Raw genomic sequence first — 23576 nt, 5'->3', positions numbered from 1 at the left:
ATATTGTGTGTCATATTTACTGAATTATTGTATACAGAAAGGCTACATCTCTTATAAGGGTATAAAAAGCTCTTGGTATATAGATTGTATACAGAATGGGAATTACGATCATAGGGTCTTGTCTCTCAATCTTCAATTGTTATAACTTCTTTGAAATTCTTATATGGTTTCATCTTGCGTTATATAGGCTATTCCTGGAGTTATGTAAGGAAAACTGAAAGTCTTTATATACTTCAGTCATTTATTTTTCAAATATAGTTTTGAATTCATGTATTTACCTGTTTGTATTATACAGGAAGAGAGCTATGCTCGTAGTGACCCATCTTTGTATCTTCCAGCATCTTGTTTGTTCTTAAATTCTTGTATAGTTTTTGCACACACTGTTGCCTCATACAATTTGTTCCAGATATCTACCACTCTGTGTGGGAAACTATTCTTTTTCAGATCTCTTCTATAGCTATCGTTTTTGAGTTTCTTTTCAAGTCCTCTTGTTTTTCTCTTTTCCCACTTCAATAAATCATCTCTGTTGAGGACTTCCATCCCTTTCATAATTCTGTAAATAGTCAGTAGATCCCCCCTTTCTCTTCTTTGTTCCACAGTTGGTAGTTCCATTTTGGACAATCATTGTTCGTACGTCAGTTTAGAGAGTGTTGGTGCCATCTTAGTTGTTGCTCTTGAATTCTTTCTAATTTCTTTATATTCTTTTTAGTACTGGGTGTCCATAGTGTCACAGCATACTCCAATCTTGGTCTTATCAGTGTGACTAATATTTTCTTTACCATTTCCTCATCCAAGTAGTCAAAGGCCACTTTCATTGATCTTAGTAAATTGAAGGTTTCTCAGACTATTTTGTTGATATGCTTGTCTGGTGACATGTCTTTGCTGATAATTACTCCTAGGTCCCTTTCCGAGCTAACTTTTTTAACTTCCTTTGTACCAATTTTATATTGCCCTGATATTCTATTTTTACTTTTTCCAAACTCCATTATACTACATTTCTTGATGTTGAAGTTCACTTCCCACTTTTGACTCCATTCCCAGACTTTATCCAGGTCTTTCTGTAGTGATTCAGTCTTCCTCTGTACTTACTTTCTTTAGTAGTTTTGCATCATCTGCAAAGAAGTTCATATAACATTCCACACCTTCATCCATGTCATTTATATATATGGCAAACATTATCAGAGCCAATACAGAACTTTGTGGGACTCCACTTATCATTTCTTCCCAGGTCGAGTTTTTCTCTAAGTACCGTACTACCCTCATTTTTCTCCTGTTCAAGAAATCTTTCATCCATTCCAATAACTTTCCTTGTACAGCACCTATTGTTTCAATTTCTTAGTAGCTTTTTGTGTGGTACTTTATCAAATGCTTTTTGTAGATCTAGGAAAGCACAATCTGCCCATCCATCCTTTTCTTGCATCATTTCTATTAGCCTCAAGTAAAAGCAAATCAAGTTAGTGGCACATGATCTTCCTTGTCTAAATCCAAATTGTTTTGGATTTAGTATATTATTTTCTTCCAGATGTTTAATCCATCTACTTTTGATAACTTTTTCACATATTTTTGCTATTGTGCTTGTAAGGGAGACTGGTCTCTAGTTGGATTTTCCTTGTCCCCTCCTTTATATATTGGTACAATATTTGCATTTTTCCAATCTTGTGGTACCTTTCCTTTTTTGAGTGAGTAATCAATTATCTTATATATTTTGTCCATTAGTTCATCTATACATTCTTTTAACATCCAATTTGCAATTCCATCCGAACCATGTGATGACTTATCCAGTTTACAGATGTGGAAAATTGTATTTTTTCATATCCTTCATTTTTTCTCCCTAACTGTAGTATACAAGGAGTAATGCTTGTTGGGTCCCATCTCCTATTCTCTATATATATATTTTTTTATCATATCTAGCCTCAAATTCATGTACAGTTCCAGCTTAACCTATATCCTTGATCCCCAATTATCATATTTAGACATAAACTCATGTACTGTTCAAGCCTGGGTTATATCACCCTCTAAGCTATTCCATTATTTATGCAACTACATGGAAAAGTGTATTTCTTCACATCTTTTAGACACATGGTCTTTTTAATTTGCTCCCATGACCTTTTACAGCCCTCCCACCATTAATCAGGTCTTTTCTGTCAATGCAATCTATTCCCTTTAGTAAACTGAATATTGTAATCATATTACCTTTCTCTTCAATCTTTCAAAGTTGGCAGACCCAGTGCCTCATATGGTTTATCTGTCAGGCTGGGAACCAGTTTGGTTGCTGCCCTTAGTATTCTCTCTATCTTGCTTATATCCCTCACTCTTCAGTGCTTGAGATGCAACTCAAAAAAAAAAAAAAAAAAAAAAAAAAAAAAAAAAAAAAAAAAAAAATAATAAAATTCTTTTTTTAATAACTCGGCAAGGAAAAGAACCATATTACAATAATTTTTCTATGTTAGAATATCAAATAAATCAGTATACCCCTCACTTAAGGTTTTCTATGGTGTTAGGGCACTTCCATTTTCTGTGGTTTCATGTTTTGATGTGTTTTATTTATTTTACAATGTGCAGTTGCCCCACTTAGTTTTGGCACAGTTTTAAAAATGTTTCGGACAAGAATTGAAACTCGCCCAGTATTCTTTTTTATTACATTTTCGTGTCTGTTCATTTACATGCTTTGTTTTACCTTTCTTCTTTTCTTTGCCAAATAGTAACTACCCGGTACCTTAAAAAATGTGACAAACAGCAAAATACTCAAAATGGTGTAGCAGACGACACTTTTTCTTGACTTACTAATGACATCTATCACTCTTATTTGACAAGTAACACGAATAATATACGTTGCAGGGGAGAGAGAGAGAGAGAGAGAACGCAGGAATCCGTTCACGTAGTGGTCGATGGAAGACTAACTAGCTTCAAGCTGTGAGTGGTGTTGAGCGCAGTGACAAACTAACCAAAACTAATGCGTATACTTATAAGTTATGTTATAACCCTATTATTAAATCAATTATTTTCATTTATTTATTCAGCAGAGGGCTTGTGATGTTATGTATGATTGTAGGTTAAAGTTAAGGGATAGCGAGCAAAAAGTCAGGTAGAAAGTAAGCTCTGAGCTTTGATGGGTGGTGGGGAGTACAACAGTTTCCCCCCATTACTATGTTAACCCCTTTTCCACTGTCCAAGTGGCAGATCTGTGTTTAGGCAACATCCAGGGTCACTATGGGGACCCATGATAGGTCAAGGAGGGGTGGGGAGTGTGTGGATGTTCATGTGGGACAGTGGGAGTGGATGGTCAATTACTTGTTTATTTTTATACTCTGTCTAATGCCTCTTTGAATAAGATAGATGCACATATGTGGAGGGATGAATAACATACTTGCACCTGTTTTTATACACTAAATATTTAATATCTGAACAAATTTGGACGAGAAAAAAAAATTGTTGTTTTTTTATATATAAAAACTGCAATTAAAAAACATTTTTTTGCATCACAACTCTTCACTACTGACACATATTCCAGTCTTAGACAGTTTAGGGTTATGATGAGTTTTTCATCCATATAGTGAAACATACTCAAATCTTTTTCCTCTTTGGGTTTTGTAATGGGTTCACTTTTGGTTGTATTTACCTAGTTATATTATACGGTAAGGGAGCTATGCTCGTGGTGACCTGTCTTTGTATCTCTCAGCATCAAGTTGTTTCTTAAAATCTTGAATAGTGTTTGCACACACTGTTTCTTTGTCTAATTTGTTCCAAGAAAGACTAGTAAAAGAGGTATGGAAGGCAGATTTGGAGGGAGTGAACATGAGGGGGCGACCTAGGATGAGATGGATGGATGGGGTGAAGGGGGCTTTGGGGAAGAGGGGAAAGTCTGTTGAGGAAGGACGGGAGAGGACAGAAGACAGGGGTGAATGGAGAATGGTTGTATATGGATGATGTTGTGATGCATGAGGTGGAATGGGTGGGGGGATGGGGGGTGAGGTAGTATGTGTGAGCAAAATTTGATGCAGCCCGAAGGGATTTCTCCCCGTCTTCTCCTTTTCTGCATGAGGGGACGGAGAGGGGGGGGTCGCCGATTTAATGAAGCAGCCTTGCTGTGGATGTGCTGTGTCTTGCAACACTGCCTTTGACCCAGGGCAGTGGACAAGATGCAGGGATGACCTATCATTCAGAAGCTGCTAACATAAGAGGGAGGGTGGAGGGGAGTGGAGTGTATTAGGGATGGTGTGGGTGGGAATGGTTTTTATGCCTTTTTCTTTTTGGCTACCTCCCTTGTAAGGGGGAAAAAGCCTTTGGTATATGTATGTAAATAGCAAACACACACACACACACCAAGAAACATCAAAACAACACCCAAATACCTATATCACACACAAATACTCTCTTCCTCCACAACCACCAACCTCCAGAAACATCTATAATTGTATTACTCAGTGTTTCATCAACAAACTGAAAGACAATACACTGCTACATGCCAGACCCCTTGATATCCATCACTCTGAATCCTCTTTTCCCCAAAAGGACAGAATCCACGAGGCCAGATTGCAATGTGGCCACCATCCAGCCCTTCTAAGCTACCAGAAGAGGCTAGATGACAGCACTGCAGACAACTGCCCTGGATGTCACAGTTCACCTCACACTATACAACACATTATGGAAGACTGCATTGTACACAATCACACATGCCAACAACACAATATACACTCTATATAGGCTTTGTTGGAAAACCCCATTCCAGCTGTGGTGTTACTCAGGGAGATGGGATTGCTTGACCAGATAGTCAAGAAAATGATAACAACAACTCTGTCTACCCCATTCAATGATGTGAACACTATAATAAGGCCCCTTCTCTCTTATCTATTCTTTAATGATGGCATAACTAGGGCTTCTAATCTCTCCTCACATAGCTTATCTGCAAGGCTGGGAGTCATTTTGGTTGCTGCTCTTTGTGTTCTCTTAATATTACTTATATCTTTCACTCTATGTGGGAGCCATACCACCACTGCACATTTAAATAATGGATAAATTTGGCACTTTTTCTTCATCATCTCTTTATTCATATACTAAAAGGCCACATTTATGTTCAGCAATCTATATGTCCCACAGTCTAACTGATATGTTTCCCACACTAGACCATGTAACTGTATAACCATAGATCTGCATCTGTCACAGAGCACAATGACCTAATCAATGTGAATGAAACCACTGTAAGTTTATCACAATTTATACCAAACATCTATAAAACCTGTAAAATGAACAATCCACCCAATCACAGCCAATATAATTTCCAACATATACCCCTGACCACATCCATCAAGTAACCACAGCTGACATAACTGTTCCTAATATAGGTTGAAGGCATTCTGTCCCTGCTTAGACTATTTCTTTTTCTATATAGCAATACAATTTCTATTTTGTGGTCAACAATTTTTAGAAATAACTTAAGGTTGGTCTCTTTAGATGTGAGTGAGGATTATGTTTGCCTAATTACTTACATTATCAACATCCAAAATAAACATTTGAGTAAAGTATTCCTCTATTATAAAATAAAATTAACATAAGTACATAAACAAATTATTTTACTTCATATTTCATTATAAAACAGTAACACACATTAGCATTTCATACTTAGGTTTCTCTAAAGTTGGGAATGATGTAAAGCATTTGTATATCCATAACATTAGTTCCTGTATGACCTGGCTTCAACAAGTAGACACCTTCATTCAGAGTTGAAAAGTATGTGTAAGAATCATTATTTTCTAAGAAAGCATTCGGATCAAGGCCAGACTGTTTGGCTTCTCTGTACTGTGACCTGAAAATATTAAGAATCATATGTATTTATGCTGTATGATAATAAATTAAGATTTTTTCCAATCTATTTGTCACTAGCCACAGACAGTGGCTGTGCATACAAGTAGAACATCAGTCCCATCACACCCATCCCTTTCTCTCCTTGTTTAAACCATCTAAAAATTGCAATTTGTTTTCCCCCCAGTAATACTGATACTTCATTCCCAAAGTACCTCTCTTGTAGAACATATCATTGCCTTAGTCTCTGCATTGCTTTCCAACTCATTATGTCACCCACTCACATGGCAACATCAGAACCACAAAGTCTTGTAGCTTCTTTCACCCCATGAGAACAATAATGGATACCTGCAAATAGTCTTGCAAGAATCATGTCCCTAACACCCATCTTCAAAGCTCACCAACTTCTTCACTTCCATCTGGAGATGAAGCCCCTTATGGTCTGACACTCAGTCTCCAGACCAGGCCAAAGATCTCTACCATCTTCAACTGCCTTTCCTCCTCCTGTTTTACACAAAGAGACCTGACATCTCATGACTGCTCCCTTCCTCCTACTACTACAAGCAGGTAACACAGAAACAGTCTCAGATAAAAAACCTGGATGTCAGGAAATTGCATGAACCAGATGGAATCGCAAATTGGATACTGAAAGAGTGTATAGACCAACTGACAGATAAAATATACAAGATAATTGACTTCTCACTCAAAGAGGGAAAGGTGCCACAAGATTGGAAAGATGCAAACATAGTACCAATATATAAAGGAGGAAATAAGGAAGATCCTACAAACTTCAGACCGGTATCCCTTACAAGCACAATAGCAAAAATATGCAAAAAGGTCATCAGAAACAAATTAACCAAACACTTGGAAGAAAATGAAATAATAAACCCCAAACAATTTGGCTTTAGAAGTGGCAGATTGTGCACCACAAACCTAATCTGCTTTTACTCGAGATTAATCGAGATAATACAAGAAAGAGATGGCTGGGCAGATTGTGCCTTCTTGGATTTGCAGAAGGCATTCGACAAAGTACCACATAAGAAATTAATAAGAAAAATTTAAAAAATAGGAGGAATACAAGGTAAATTGCTGGAATGGATGAAGGATTTCTTAACTGGGAGAAAAATGAGACTGGTACTTAGAGACAAAAATTCGAACTGGGAAGATGTGAAAAGTCGTGTCCCACAAGGCTCTGTATTGGCTCTTTTAATGTTTGCCATATATATAAATGATATGGATGAGGGAGTAAATTGTTTCATGAACTTATTTTTGACGAAGCCAAATTACTTAAGAGAGTAAGAACAGAAGAAGATTGCAGATCACTGCACGATGACCTAGACAAAATATGGGAATGGAGTCAAAGATGTGAGATGAACATCAACATTAAAAAATGTAGCATAATGGAATTTGGAAAAAGTAAAAACAGAGTATCAGGACAGTACAAAATTGGCAACAAAGAAGTCAAAAAAGTCTATTCAGAAAGGGACCCAGGAGTAATTATCTCAAGTGACTTGACACCTGATAAACATGTCAATAAATTATTCGGAGAGACTTATAACTTATTGAGATCAATGAAAGTGGCTTTCGACTACATAGATGAGATGGAAAAAAAATAAAATAAAAAAATAAAAAAATAAATAGTCATTACACTGATAAGACCTAAATTAAAATATACTGCAACACTGGGCACCTAGCACAAAGAAGAACATAAGAAAATTAGAAAGAATCCAAAGAGCAGTGACAAAAATGGCACCTACACTGTCAAATCTGACATACAAACAAAGACTGGAGAAATTACATCTGTCAACACTGGAACAGCGAAGAGAAAGAGGCGATTTGTTGACCCTTTTCAGAATTATGAAAGGGATGGAAATTCTCTATAGAAACGACTTATTAACCCCTTCCATACAGTGACACCTACGTAGGCGTCATGAGGAGCAAGTGGGTACGTGAGGATGCCGATGTCGGCATCTTGATTATATTTATTGTAGTCGTACCTGCATGACCCCCATACTCTGTAAACTGGCTTCATCATATTTTCTATGGTTATCAAAATTCACGGGTGAAAGAGAGAACGATCAATACAGCCATGACTTTATTTCTTATAATGTAAGTATTATGACGCAACATTGTATGTCTGGCAGCTAATGCTGCCCGCGAGATTTTGGCCCGGAGTGAAGTGGTTAAAGTGGGACAGAAGAGAAACAAGAGGACACTTAAAGAAACTAGAGTAAGGCAGTTACAGAAGAGACCTGAAAAAGAATAGCTTCCCACATAGTGATTGATGTCTGTAACAAACTGAACGGAGAAACAGTGAATGCCAGAACTATACACGATTTTAAGAATAAACTGGATGTGGAGAGATACGAAAATGGGTCACTATGAGCATAGCTCTCATCCCGTAAAATACAACTAGGTAAAACTAGGTAAATACACAAACACATTTCTCCCCACAGGGATCTATGGGAGGGCCAGTAGACCATTGTCAGCCACCATGGGGCTGTGAGTTTCCAGTCAATGAAACCTGATGTAACAATTATTGTGATTCATCCTATCCACTCATATTTTCCTTGAACTACCTCTTGCTCTCATTCCTACCACAAATTTATGTATCCTCAGAAGATATCTACACTTATACATTCTCACAACGTGACCAGACCACCAAAGTCAGGATTGCTCTACTCTTTCTATACAAGTCCATTCATGAATATTACTGTTCCATGCCATATTAGCTAACTCCATGCATACCCCTCAAGTATTTCATTTCCACTTCCTGTACATAAGCCTAAACACAAAGTGAGATGCAGGCAACACAGGCAGCACAGCACAGAGCAAAGGCAGACTTCCTGTTGCTAAATTGAAGTACATATTGAACTTTTCTCTCACTTGAAATACTGAGGAAGCATTTCAAGTAAGAGAGAAGTTTAAACTGTACATCAATTCAGCAACAGGAAGTCTGCCTTGAGTCTCTGCTGCATTGCCTACATCTCAGTTTGTGCTTAGACTAACAGATGAGACAACTACTTCATGCATTCTATTCATCATCTCCACTGACATCCTTTCATTCATTCATACCACTCACAAAGCACCTCCCACCTTCTCTCTCCCCCTAACTCAATGGATCTCTTCTTCCAAGTCTTCTACTTTCATGTTTATCAATTCCCAAATTCATTTAACTTTTTCTTTGCTCCAATTTTTCCTCCATACATAAACCATGTGCCCTCCACTACTCAATTATCTTATTATTTTGATTTTTACTCTATTATTTTACCCCTTTGATTTATCACACTTCCCTTCCCCTTCCTCTTCGTTATACATCTACTTCACTCATTCCTACCTTGGACCAATACATCTGCTTTTACCAAATTTATCTTCCAATGGATTATAATAAGAACATATGTTAACATGAAAACTTTCAATTAATTACAAGGTCAGATACAGAAAAAACAAAAATAAAATAAAATATTGGTAAGTAAGCACACAAACAAATGAACAAGTAAGCAAGCACTCGTACTCTTCTTCCATCCTGTTCTCCATTTTCCCTTCTTCCTTTTTTTCCATATTTATTTCACACACCCTATGGACTAATCAGACACCTTCATTCTCTTCACATGCCCATACCACTACTAGTCCTCAGAAATAATCATTCTGTAATTGCTGTATTTATGGGCAAGTTATATGTACCATAAATAATGAATGTATGAAAATATACCTAAAGGTGTCTCCATCGTATCCATAATAAGTCACAGCTCCAGCTGCATCAGTGGGTCCATCAATACCGTCTGTCCCCGCTGAGATGAACACAAGTGAACCCGTGAAATTGTCTAGCTCATCTAGGGACTGGAGGAAAACAAAAAAAACTGGTAACTGCATGGCTTATTTATTTTAATTGTTTTTCTTTTCTTTAATTTATTTATTATTATTTTTTTTTTGGGGGGGGGTTAAATGTCTCCTTTGGGCTACAGAGAGGATGCCTAGTCCTAAAAAGGATGAGATAGGCATTATGTTTGTGAGAAGAAAGATGGATGTGTTGGCACTGAGTGAAACTAAGTTGAAAGACAGGGGCTAGTCTGAGTTTGGGAGTGTAGTTGGGAGGGTGTCAGGAGTAAAGAGAGGATAAGGGAAAGAAGGGGTGGCTATACTAGTAAGTGAAAAGATAGGTAAACATATGTTGGAGAGGAAGGATTTTTTTTTTTCCAAGGTCAATGTGGATGAAGGTGAAACTGGGAAGGGAGATGTGGGTTTTTGTAAGTGCATATGGGCATGGTAGTGAGAAGAGTGTAGAGGAAAGGGAGGCTTTTGGGTAGATTTAAATGAGTGCATAGAGGGTTTAGGGAGAAATATCAATGAAGTGGTATTGGTAGATCTCAATGCTAGGGTAAGAGATGAACCAATAGACAGAGTGGTTGGGTAATGTGGAGTTCTAGGAAAAAACTGTTGTGGAGAGATGATGGTGATGTGTCTAGAGAGTTGATGATAGCAAATACAGTGTTTAGAGAGTCAACCATATGTACACATGGGAGAGGATGGAGGATGGAAGGGTGGTATATGGGGCTTTAATGGACTACATAGTGGTAATCAGAAGAGTAGGAAGAGTTTTGGATGTACATATTCTAAGGGGAGAGAGTGAAAGAATATCAGATCATTTTTTGGTGGAAGGTAAGTTTAGAGTGAAGGATAGATGGAGAAAGAGGAAAAGGACAGGTGGGGAAGTGGTTGGAGTAAACTACTTAAATGAGAAAAAGAAGGAGAAGGAGTACAAGAAGAAGCTGAGAAAGGTGTGGGAGGGAGTGAGGGATAGATTAGAACTAGGAGTGTAGGACTGGGAATGTTTCGTGGAGGGAGTCACAAGGTGAGCAATGATGGTGTGTGGAACAAGGAGGACAGGAGGAAGGGTATTGAGTGGTGGGATGATGAAGCAAAGATGGTTGTAGAAGAAAAGAAACAAGTGTTCACAGATTGGTTACAAAACAGGATGACAGAATCATATGAGAGGTACAAAGAAAAGAGAAGAGAAGTAAAGTGTAAGACAAAGGGGGCAAAGAGGGCAGCAGATGTGAAATGGAGTAAGAGTATGACAGAAAATTTTGAAAGTAATAAGATATTTTGGAAGGAAATTAAAAGAAGAAAAGAATGTGAATCAAGTAGAGAAGGAAAGGGAAAAGGTGCAAATGGAGAGATGATAATGGAGGAGACAGCAGTAAGAGTAAGATGGGCAGAGTATTTTAGGGTGTTGCTAAATGTGAAGGAGGATAAGGAGGGAAAGGTAGTTGCAGTGGAAAGCACTAAGAAAATGACAGTGATGAATGAAGAGAATGGAGGAGAAATAAGGAAAGATGAGGTGAAAGCAGTTATTAAAATGATGAGAGTAGGTAAGGCACCTGGGTTGGATGTTTGCCTAAAAGAGGGTAGAATACTAGAGGACTGGAGGAGTGCCTGTATAGTTCTACTTTACAAAGGAAAGGGGGACAAGTATGAGCATAGTAGTTTTAGAGGGATCAGTTTGTTGAGTGTAGTTGGAAAGGCTTATGAGGGTTTTGACTGAGGATTAGGAGAGGAACAGAGGGAGTAATTGGTAAGGAACAACATGAGTTTAGGACAGGTAGGGGTTGCATGGATTAGATTTTTGTGGTAAGGCAGATATGTGAGAAAGCTTTAGGAGGAGGTAAAGATTTTTTTTTGGGGCCTCTATGGATTTGGGAAAGGCTTATGACAAGGTAGATAGGAAGACACTGGGAGATATTGCAGATATATGGGTTAGGAGAAAAGCTGTTTAGAGCAGTCACGAGATTTTACGAGAGTAGACCCAGGGCAGTGGGCAAGATGCAAGGATGACTGTCATCCAGGAGCCAAGATAAGAGGGAGGGAGGGAAGGGGGTGAGTGGGAGTGTAGTATGTGGGGATGAAATGGGTGGGAGTGGATTTATGGCTTTGACTTTGGCTACCTCCCTTGTAAGGGGGGAAAAAGCCATTGGTATATGTATGCATGTAGTAGAGCCTGTGCTAGAATTAGAAATGGAGTGAGTGGTTTGAGGTAAAGGTGGAACTTCACCAGGTGTATGTTATGTTGCCTTGGCTGTTCAGTTTATACATGGGTGAGGTGGTGCAAGAGGTAAATGCAAGGGTAATGGGCCAAGGATTAGAGATGGTTAAAGGAAATGGAGAAAAATGGGAGATAAGCCACTTGTTGTTTGCTAACGACACTGCGCTCGTAGCAGGATCAGAGGAAGAATTAAGAAAGTGACAGAGTTTGGGAAGGTGTGTTAATGAAGGAAATTGAAGATAAATGTGGGTAAATGTAAGGTGGTGAGATGTGCAAGGGGAGATGATGGCAGCAAATTGGAAGTGAGTATTGAGGGAGAGAGACTGGAAGAAGAGAGTCGCTTTGGATACTTGGTTGCGAATGTGGTGGGAATGGGAGGAATGTAGGTGAAGGTAGAATGTAGATTGAGAGAAGCAAGTAAATGCCTTGGGGGATTAAAAGTGTAATGAGAAATAAACATTTGGGAATGGATGCTAAGAGAAGATTGTATGGAGTGATTGTGCTGACAGCTCTGTATGGGTCAGAAACATGGAACATAAGAGAGTGCTGACAGCTCTGTATGGGGCAGAAACATGGAACATAAGAGAGGTCGAGTTTAAATGTGTTTGAAATTAAATGCCTGAGAAGTATACTAGGGGTTACTAGGCTGGATAGAGTGAGAAACAAGGATGTGAGGAGGAGAGCAGGGGTGAATAGGGAGTTGTTGTTGTTGTTGTTGTCGTTCCCTAGACTGTCTGTCCGAGCAGTCCCGTCTCCCCAAGGAATGCCATAGCCGAAACTGGGTTTTCCCACAAATCCTTTATAGAGCGTATGTTGTGTTGTTTGCGTGCATGATTGTGTATAATGCAGTCTTCCATTATGTGTTGTATGGTATGGGGTGAAGTGTTACATCCTGGGCAGCTGTTCACAACGCGGTCATCCAGCCTCTTCTGGTAGCTCAGAAGTGCTGGGTGGTGACCACACCGCAGTCTGGCCAAGTGGACTCTGTCCTTTCGTGGGAGAGAGGATTCAGAAGGGTGGATATCAGGGGGTCTGGCATGCAGCAGTGTGTTGTCTTTCAGTGTGTTAATGGAGCGGTGAGTGATATGATTATGAATATGTTTCCGGAGGCTGGTATTTGGTGGTTGTGGAGGAAGAGAAGAGAGTATCTGTGCGTGATAAAGGTCTTTGGGTGTTGTTTTAATGTTTCTTGGTGTGTGTGGGTGTTCTGCTATGTAGTGTAGCGGGTGTGATGTGTTTGTGGTGGCTGCGGCAAGTGTTTGTGTGCCTCTCATGTCGAGTGAAAAGGGAGTTGGGAGATAGGGTTGATGAAAGAGTATTTGGATGGTTTGGAAACATGGAAAGAATGAGTGAAGAAAGATTAGTAAAAGGGTGTGAAAGGCAGATGTGGAAGGAGTGAACATGAGGACCAAGGATGAGATGAATGGATGGGATAAAAGAGGCATTGGGAAAGAGGGCAATGTGTGTTGTGGAAGGAAGGGAGATGACAGAAGATAGGGGTGAAAAGTGAATAGTTGTGTATAGATAATGCTGTGATGCATGGGAGTGGGTGGGGGATGGGGGCATGAGGGAGTATGTGTGAATGATATTTTGACACAACCCAAAGGGACTTCTCCCTGTCTTCTCTTTTTCTGCATGAGGGGATGGAGAGGGGGTCACTGATTACATGGAGCAGCCTTGCTGTGGATGTGCTGTGTCTTCCTACATTGCTTCTGACCCAGGGCAATGGGCGAGATGCAGGGATGACCCGTCATCCACAAGGAGCCTAGAAAAGAGGATGGGAGGGGTGGTGAATAGGAGTGGAGTATGTGGGGATGGAGTGGGTGGGAGTGGATTTATGCCTTTGACGTTGGCTACCTCCCTTGTAAAGTGGAAAACTTTGGCATGTTGATAGATAGACTATTCTCTCACAATAATAACTGTGACACTTTTCTTCTCACTACCACCATGTTATCTTATTCTTCTCCTCTTCACTCCTCTCTGATTCCCAAGAGTAACTGTTACTTGCCCCAACAGTCCAAGTACACAGGGCAAAGGTGATGGCTTCATCCACAGCTTTACACCTGCTGGCACAGGCTTCTCACCTTCTTCCCATATGGGATAATGACTTCTTAAACTATATAGTTAGTATTTTAGGAATTTCAGTGACATTCCTATGGACTAGTGTCAGGCATCATTTTCTTATTATTGGAAACTAACCTCCACCCAAAAAAAAGAATGCTGACCACTTAACTTTTACATATAGAGACAACAATTAACAATTATATTCTTTGCAACACTATTCAAAATCACATACATACATATACCAAATTTTTTCCCCCTTACAAGGGAGGTAGCCACAAAGAAAAAGGCATAAATTCATTCCCACCCATTCCATCCCTTAATACACTCCACTTCCCTCCACCCTCCCTCCCATCTTAGCACCTCCTGGATGACGGGTCATCCCTGCACCTTGTCCACTGCCCTGGGTCAGAGGCAGTGTCGCGAGGCACAGCACATCCACAGCAAGGCCGCTTCATTAAATTAGCGACCCCCCCTCTCCATCCCCCCATGCATAAAAGGAGAAGACGGGGAGAAATCCCTTCGGGCTGCGTCAAATTTTGCTCACACGTACTACCTCACCCCCCCATCCCCTATATAAATTAATGTGAGAAAATTAACATATACCTTACCTCTTCCAGTTGAATACTTGCAGCTAAAACCATTTCCTGATTACGCCCACCTTTCCCACTCCCTGTCACGTTGACTGTTGTTTCTCCTCCAAAGATGAAGCAACATGGCAAATTGTTACATCTGGCTTTCTGAATACTACTAATGAAAGAAGAAGCTTCTCTGATGAACAAGTCTCTAGAGAGATCTTCTGGGAGAGAGATCTCATTTGATTTAAAATTCTGGATAATAAATTCTGCTAACCTTGCAATGGATCTCCCAACTGTTGCTGCATCACCTTTTAATATATTTGTCATAATGACTGGTATAACCTTATCTTCAAGTGAATAAAAATATTCTTGAGCAGCTGCAAGGGCAGTTTTATTATCTCCAATGACTATATTGTGTATTCTGGTCATGTCTATCTCTACTTTATTAGCTTCCTGTGCCTGAAGTAGAGAAGTTACATGGGAAGGAACACTCAAACCATATTTCTCAATTATGCTCTGGGGAAGCCAAGGTTGGTCAGTATTAAAGACAGTAGGACCACTTGCAATAACATCAAGACAGCTGTCCATAATATCTGATAAAATCAAAACTATCATATGAGCTTTAGTCATATTTGCGAGTTTTCCACCTTTTACAGCTGATAAAGCCTTCCTGACTGTATTTAGCTCTGATATGGTAGCCCCTTTCCTACTCAAGCTTCGAATAATGTCTAACTTCTCCTGCAAGGTTAGAGGAGGAAGAGGAAGTGGAAGAAGTGCTGAGCCCCCACCAGAAATGAGGGTTATCACAATGTCATCTTCACTAAGTTTCTTTACAAGTTTGACAATTAGCTCAGCAGCTGAATTAGCCTCAGTATCTGGTAAATTATCCTTTGCTCCTTCTATGATCAATACTTTGGAATCTTGTGAATGTGGGGTTTCCCCCTTTAAAGCCAATATCTCTTTACTTCCAACTGGTATACTAACAATGCCTTCTTGAAGATGAGAATAGCTATGACCAATTCTGAAAGTTTTCTCTATAGACTCTGACATGGGTAACACAGCTTTACCAAAGCCAATGATATATACATTTTTGTTCATGTCAAATTCATGGCCACTTACACATAATTTGTTCTGATGTACATGAACATACTTTTCTAAGAGTAATCTTGGGTTTACAGCATCAACACTAGCAGTGAAAGCATTACAGGTGTGAAATATACTATCCTTCATATTCTTTAAGGAATGTGCACAGGAGCTTGCCACCTGTCTTTGGACCTGATATTTAGAGGTGCTTGGGATCATCTTATGCAAGCAGCCTTTCAAATGAAGACGACTAGACATCTTAATCTGAAAGATAAATGAGAAACCACTCACTTTATAAGACAGTACACTGGTTAGGTTAGGATAGGATGGTTTGGACACATGTAAAGAATGAGTGAAGAAAGACTGGTAAAAGAGGTATGGAAGGCAGATGTGGAGGGAGTGAACATGAGGGGATGTCCTAGGATGAGATAAATGGATGGGGTGAAAGGGGCTTTGGGGAAGAGGGGAATGTCTGTTGGGGAAGGACAGGAGAGGACAGAAGACAGGGGTGAATGGAGAATCCCTTCAGGCTGCATCAAATTTGTTCTCATACATATTTCCTCACCCCCCATCCCCCACCCACTCCCCCTCATGCATCACAGCATCATCCATACACAACCCTTCTCCATTCACCCCTATCTTCTGTCCTCTCCCATCCTTCCTCAACAGACATTCCTCTCTTTTGTAATGCCCCTTTCACCCCATCCATCCACCTCATCCTAGGACGCCCCCTCATATTCACTCCTTCCACACCTCTTTTACTAATCTTTCTTCACTCATTCTTTCCATGTGTCCAAACCATCCTAATACTCTTTCAACAACCCTATCTCCCAGCTCCCTTTCCACCCCTGTTCTCCTCCTCACCTCCTCGTTTCTCACTCGATCTAGCCTAGTAACCCCTATCATACTTCTCAGATATTTCATCTCAAAACACATTCACACTCCTTCTCTCTTCCTCTCTTATGTTCCATGTTTCTACCCCATACAGTGCTGTTGGCATAATCACTCCTTCGTATAACCTCCTCTTAGCATCCATTCCCAGATGTCTATTTCACATTACACTTTTTAATCCACCAAGGCATTTATTTACTTCTCTCAATCTACATTCTACCTCCACCTCCACTCCTCCCTTTCCTGCCACATTTGCACCCAAATATCTAAAACTATCCACTTCCTCCAGTCTGTCATCCTTAATGCTCACTTCCAGCCTGCTGTCACTATCTCCCCTTATACATCTTATCACCTTACTTTTACCCACATTTATCTTCAGCTTCCTTCTTTCACGCACCTTCTCAAGCTCTGTCACTAACTTCCTCAATCCCTCCTCTGATCCTGCTATAAGCGCAGTGTCGTCAGCAAACAACAACTGGCTTATTTCCCACTTTTCTCCATTTTCTTTAACCATCTCCAACCCCTGATCCACTACCCTTGCATTCACCTCTCGCACCACCCCATCCATGTATAGATTGAACAGTCAGGGCGACATAACACATCCCTGATGAAGTCCCACCTTTACCTCAAACCATTCACTCTCTCCATTTCTAATCCTAACACAAGCTCTACTACTCTCGTGAAAATCTTGACTGCTCTTAACATCTTTCCTCCTATCCCATATATCTGCAATACCTCCCACAGTGCATTCCTGTCTACCCTGTCATAAGCCTTTTCCAGATCGATAAAAGCCCAAAAAACATCCTTACCTTTTCCTATAGCTTCCTCACATATCTGTCTTACCACAAAAATCTGATCTACACAACCCCTACCTGTCCTAAAACCACACTGTTCCTCACCAATTTCTCCCTCTGTTCCTCTCCTAATCCTCTCAATCAAGACCCTCCCATAAGCCTTCCCAACTACACTTAACAAGCTGATCCCTCTGAAACTACTACACTCACACTTGTCCCACTTCCCCTTGTAAAGCAGAACTATACAGGCACTCCTCCAGTCCTCCGGCACTCTACCCTCTCTTAAATAAACATTAAATAGCCTCACCAGCCAGTCCATCATAACTGTACCACCTTGACATTCTGCATGGCATCCATCCAACCCAGGTGCCTTACCTGCTATCATCATCTTAATAGCTGTTTTCACTTCATCTTTCCCTATTTCTCCTCCATTTTCCTCACTCATCATTCATTTTCTTAGCGCTTCCCACTGCAACTACCTTTCCCTCCCTATCCTCCTTCACATTTAGCAACTCCCTAAAATACTCTGCCCACCTTCCTCTCACTGCCTTCTCTTCCATTATCATCTCTCCATCTACACCTTTTACCTTTTCTTCTCTACTTGATTCACCTCATCTTCCTCTTTTAATTTCTTTCCAAAACATCTTCTTATTACTTTCAAAATTTTGTCATACTCTTACCCCATTTCACATCTACTCTCCTCTTTCCTTCCTTTATCTTATGCTTAACTTCCCTTCTCTGTACTTTGTACCTCTCATACAATTCCCTCATCCTAATTTGTTGCCAATCTATGAATGTCTGCTTCTTTTCTTCTACATCCTTCTTTGATTCCTCATCCCACCACTCACTACCCTTCCTTCTATTTCCTCCTGCCCTCCTTGTTCCACACACCATCTTTGCACACCTTATGACTCCCTCCTTGAAAGCCCAAGCAAAACTCCTTCTAGAGATCGCCGATAAACTGTTCCTAAACCAGCACATAATGGAGCCGACTAGAAGGAACAACATATTGGACCTCTTTTTTACCAATAATCAAGAGTCGGTCAGCAATTGCAGGTCAGAGAAAACAATCTTCTCTGACCACAATATAGTTTACATCAACACAACTTACATCAAAAGTAAGACACCGCAGGATTCCATGACTCCTCCGAACATGACACCTTTCGCCAGCTTCAACTTCTTCAGTCAAAAGGTAGACTGGGATCAATTACAACAAGACCTCAGGAAGATAGACTGGAAACTGGAACTGCAGGGATCTGATCCCAACACCACTCTCAACACACTATTGAGGATTCTGCTGGAGATGTGCACTGCTTATGTGCCAAGGAAAAGCAACAAAAAGGATCGCAGATACTCCATCCCGCGAGACAGAAAAATCCTTATGCGAAAACGTGCCAACCTCAACCTAAAACTCATTAACAATACCAATGAGATCCAAAGGCTCATAATCTCCTCAAAAATAGAGGACATAGAGCAGAAAATTAAACACTCACACGAGGAGCAGAGAAGAACAGAGGAACACCAAGCTATAGAAAACATAAGGCACAACCCGAAATTCTTCTACAGCTACTGTAAGAAGTTCCTCAAAACCAAGTCACAGATTGGGCCCCTAGTGACAGAACAAGGCAATATAACAGATGCCCCAAAGGAAACCTGCCAGATACTGGCACACCAATATAACAGTGTGTTCAGCATACCTAAGACACAGAAGGAAATCCTTGATCCCACAACCTTCTTCAACCAGATGCCCAAGAACCTGAACCAGCTTACCAACATTCGAGTGACTGAACAGGACATCAAAAAGGCGATAAAGGAGCTTAGGAGTAACTCGGCAGCAGGACCAGACGGTGTACCAGCAATCCTACTCCTAAAATGCTGCGAGGTCTTGGCAGCTCCAATACATATGTTGTGGCTAGCCTCCTTTGACAAAGGAGAGATCCCGGCACTGCTCAAACAAGCCATCATAAGCCCAATATATAAAGGAGGAGACCGGACCTTGCCAAAAAATTATCGACCTGTCGCCCTTACATCACATATTGTCAAAGTAATTGAGAAATGTGTAAGGGACAAGCTGTTCACCTACCTTGAGGTGAATAACCTCATCAAAGAGAATCAACATGGCTTCAGGAAAGGTCGATCATGCCTTTCAAACCTACTGGCACACTATGACTGGCTACTTCGGAACCTGTCGGAGGGGAGAAATGTTGACGTAGTATTCCTAGACTTTGCTAAAGCCTTCGACAAGGTGGACCATGGTGTCTCCTCCATAAGGCAAGGGATCTAGGAATCTCGGGGAAGCTAGGAGTCTGGCTCTTCAACTTTCTGACAGACCGTACACAAGCAGTCGCAGTCGATGGTGTGAAGTCAACCGAATCCAAGGTAATAAGCGGAGTACCACAAGGATCTGTGCTTGGCCCCCTCCTATTCCTTGTCCATATGAATGACATAAATAGTAGGGTGGACTCAACCCTCCTGTCTTTTGCCGACGACACCCACATCAGCCATGCTGTGCGAGAAAGTGGGGATGTGCAACATCTACAAGACGATCTCAACTCAGTTTATGCATGGGCCAACAACAGCAACATGCAATTCAACGATGAGAAGTTCGAGGTCTTGAGATATGGCACAAATCAAGGCATTAAAGACGACACTGAGCTGCACACGGAGAGAGGTATGAAAATCACACCAAAAGCCCATGTGAAAAGCCTGGGCATTCACTTAAGTGATGATGCCACTTTCCAACACCACATCATGCACTCAGTAAATAGAGCAAGAGGGATGGCCAGCTGGGTCCTAAGGACCTTCTCCTCAAGAGAGATTCAAGTGATGCTTACCCTCTGGAAGTCGCTTATCCAACCGATACTGGACTATTGTAGCCAACTCTGGTCACCACACAAACGCGGAGACATCCAGATGCTTGAAGCTGTCCAACGGAACTACACCAGGTGCATCAAAGGGATGCAAGATCTCAACTATTGGGATCGCCTGGGAGCACTAGGCCTATACTCTCAACAGAGGAGGAGAGAAAGATACAGGGCCATTTACACATGGAAAATCCTTGAGGGACTTGTTCCGGACCCCACGCCCTCTACAATCAAGCCATACCACAGTATAAGGCATGGGCGTAAATGTGAGAGACAAACTCTCCCATCAAGAGCCCCGGTGAGGATTAAGACCCTACTGGCAACCAGCCTAGGCCATGAGGGTCCAAAAATCTTCAACGCCCTCCCAAAGGAGGTGAGAGAGAAAACTAAATGCTCGGTGGACAGCTTCAAACATGCACTGGACAGGTTCCTGCGGAAGGTACCAGACGAGCCTCCAGTGCCAGGCTACACTGCCATAAGTAGGTTCTCTCAAAACACACTACCAGACCAACTGACCCTCGCAAGGAAGGACAACAGGACTGGCAGCAGCGGTAGTCCACTACGGCTGTGAGGATCGACCTCAGAACTTCACTAAGTAAACTAAGTAAGTAAGTAAATCACACAAAAAAGCATAAATCCATTTTTGCAACATATATATATATATATATACATACCACATATACCAAAAAGCCTTTTCCCCCAGGTAAGGGGGTTGACCATATGAAAGCATATCCCCACCCATCCAAAACCCACTTGTCATCCCTTCCATCTTTGCAGATTACAGACGCTCCTCTACTTACGTTCATTCGTTTTACGTTTTTTCGATTTTACGTTTGAACTGACTGTAAAAAAAAAAAAAAAATAGTGAATTTTTTAGTTTAGCGCGCTCTCCGTAGTTCAAACGATACTTACGCATGACGCTGCGCCCATTGTTTACATTGCACAAACGACAGACTGAAAGTGCCTTGCCTCATCCTCCTCCTCCTCCCCTCATCCTCCACCATCTCAATTTATGTTGCTTGAATTTAATTTATTTGAAATTAATGTTATTATTTTACAATGTTATGTGTATAATTAATGATTTAGGGGTGTTTTGTAAGATACGGTAATAGAATTTACGGATGTATAGTACAGTAACAACTTACGTTCATTTTCAACTTACGTTCAGAACGTAACTAAAACGTAAGTTGAGGAGCGTCTGTACTTGTAATACAGTAAGACACAATACTTCTACACTAGGGTCCAACAACCAAAGCTGATTTATTCCCACTGCTTCATGGTATTCCCACTGGTTCATGGTATGATGATCTTCCCCCTCCCTCAACCACCCAAGAAATAAACAGCCAAGCCATTTTCTCACCCATATACAACCACTCTCCATTCACTCCTATCTTTTGCACTCTCTCTCTTCCTTGCATGACAGACATTCCTCTTAAATCCTTTCATCCTGTCCATCCACCTCATTTTTGGTCTTCCCCTGAAGTTTCTCCATCTACTTCTGCTTTCCACTTTTTTTTAGCCAGTCTTTCCTCACTCATTCTTTTCATATGCCCAAACCATCTCATTCTTTGATTGATACTATCTACTAGCTCTTTTCACCCCTGATCTCTGCATCACCATTACATTTCTCACTCTACCCATCCTCATAACCCCTACTATATTTCTTAAACACTTCATTTCAATGAGTACAACCATTTTCTTAAAATGGATCACAAGGAACCTATATGTATTCATGTGTAAAGGAAATCCCTCTGTAGGTTAGTATGACAAGAATGAGATGTACTAAGTCATGAAGTACTTCAATCAGGATGACTGTCAGGTTTTATGAATTTTGCCATGTTACAATTCTAAGCAAGTGCCCTTAGATGGGTGGCTAGTTAAGAGGTTGTCCAAAGTACCCCCACCACCACCAGGTTAGTTATGTCATGCTTGGTTAGTTTTTGGTTTCAGTCTAGAAAAAACCTCAAGGTCAAATATGTCAGACAGACAGGTTAATTGGTCTGTTTGTATTTGGTTTAGATTAGGTTAAACAAAGTTAGGTTAGGCACAAAAACTTGACAAGCATTACTGCAACCAGTTAAGCATAAGTCAGTTGATACTAGCGTTCCTCTGACCATTCAGACAACGTACCTCATGTCTATTAGATCATATTAAGACAAAGTTTCCGTAATGTTGTACTTGTCTACTATTCAAAGTTCACTAGTGAATGGGTTACACATGACCCCTTTTATTTTAGATGCCGTCTTCATTTTATCTTCACGGAACTACTTTAATACCACAAGTTATACGTTTCTTTTATGAACCACTTCTATACCAAGCTGTTTTCTTCTGGTTACCGCCAAGTTATCATGTTCATCAACATATTACCCCTTTGTTGGTGGAGATAATGGTCATGAGGAATGCCGATGTGGTGCTATACAGCAAATTAGACCCTGACAGGCTTTGTCTGGCATAAATATCCCTGTACAGAAACTAATCTAACATGACAGGACATAAAAAGTGAAGTAGAACCATCTAACTGAAACAAGAGCACAATTAGCAACTATTTTGATATACACACACAATTCTGACATTAATCAGTATATTACCGAAGTCGCTGTGTCAGACGCATGCCTGCACGTACAAGTTCGTTCAATTGCGCGCGTTGACTTTGATTGAGCATGATGACATCATAAATAAATAAATAAATTTATTAGGCAAAGAATCAATATACATGAAGTGCAGATAATGACAAGATCATATAGTTCGAAGTAATAATTGCAAATGCCGAGGATAACACAAAAAAGCATATACTACATTCTCCCGCACTAATTAGTTCACTAACGCAGTCTGCTTCTCTCTTGCATTAGTTTCTTCACGAAGAAGGCGGGGTTAACTGGTTAAGTAGCTACTAAAAAAAAACACCGTAGACAGGTCGCGTATTCTGGCGTAGCTTATGACTTCAGGCGAGACTGATATCGTGTAGGAGACTTCCAATAAAGGATCAGATTTGGATTGTGGCCAAGTAGGAAGTATTTTTTTCTAAATAATCTGGGAAATGCATGCATCCTTTAGCAAGGTGACCTAATGGTGTGATACAAGGCTTGACTGAATACCTGAAGTACTGTACAATGTGTACAATACGCTCTGAACTAAAGGCAAATTTTATTAATCACCAGCTTGTACCATTTTCACGCTTACACCGGTACCGGTTGAGTGATGTATATGGTTTACTACACCCTGTTACCACATAAATTGTGCTTCACAGTTTACATAGATGGAGTTTGGGAAACCAACTGTGAAGAATATCTTTGAAGTATCTGATAACAGGATCCCGGAAAAAAGCCCCACATAGGAAGATCCCTGGGTGGAAAGAAGCCCCACCGGATAAAAGCCCCACCAGAAAAACGCCCCCAATTTATAAATAATAATACTTATTATTAATAACAGTAATACTAGTTTTAAATAAAACCTAGTTCAAAGG

The 23576-nt window shown here is 40.5% G+C and overlaps 1 protein-coding gene across 3 annotated transcripts; it reads right to left on the bottom strand.

Moving 5' to 3' along the window:
- Positions 1-5199: 5199 nt before the first annotated feature.
- On the bottom strand, positions 5200-23071 carry LOC143027737 (glycerate kinase). Of its 3 annotated transcripts, none has more exons than XM_076189238.1 (4): positions 22938-23071; positions 14515-15828; positions 9512-9639; positions 5200-5803 (listed from the first exon to the last, which is right to left on the bottom strand). In XM_076189238.1, exons 2-4 carry the CDS (start codon positions 15820-15822, stop codon positions 5620-5622), a joined length of 1620 nt encoding a protein of 539 aa, XP_076045353.1. In that variant the 5' UTR covers positions 15823-15828; positions 22938-23071; the 3' UTR covers positions 5200-5619. The 3 variants fall into 3 exon arrangements, with proteins under 3 accessions (XP_076045353.1, XP_076045351.1, XP_076045352.1); XM_076189236.1 differs by lacking the exon at positions 22938-23071 and adding an exon at positions 22702-22844; XM_076189237.1 differs by lacking the exon at positions 22938-23071 and adding an exon at positions 22244-22664.
- Between the last annotated feature and the right edge of the window lie 505 nt (positions 23072-23576).

This window comes from Oratosquilla oratoria, chromosome 8 (genome assembly GCF_046742065.1).
Source record: "Oratosquilla oratoria isolate Oo_2021 chromosome 8, ASM4674206v1, whole genome shotgun sequence".
NCBI classification, from domain to species: domain Eukaryota; kingdom Metazoa; phylum Arthropoda; class Malacostraca; order Stomatopoda; family Squillidae; genus Oratosquilla; species Oratosquilla oratoria.
This window is presented reverse-complemented; position numbering and strand designations above follow the sequence as displayed.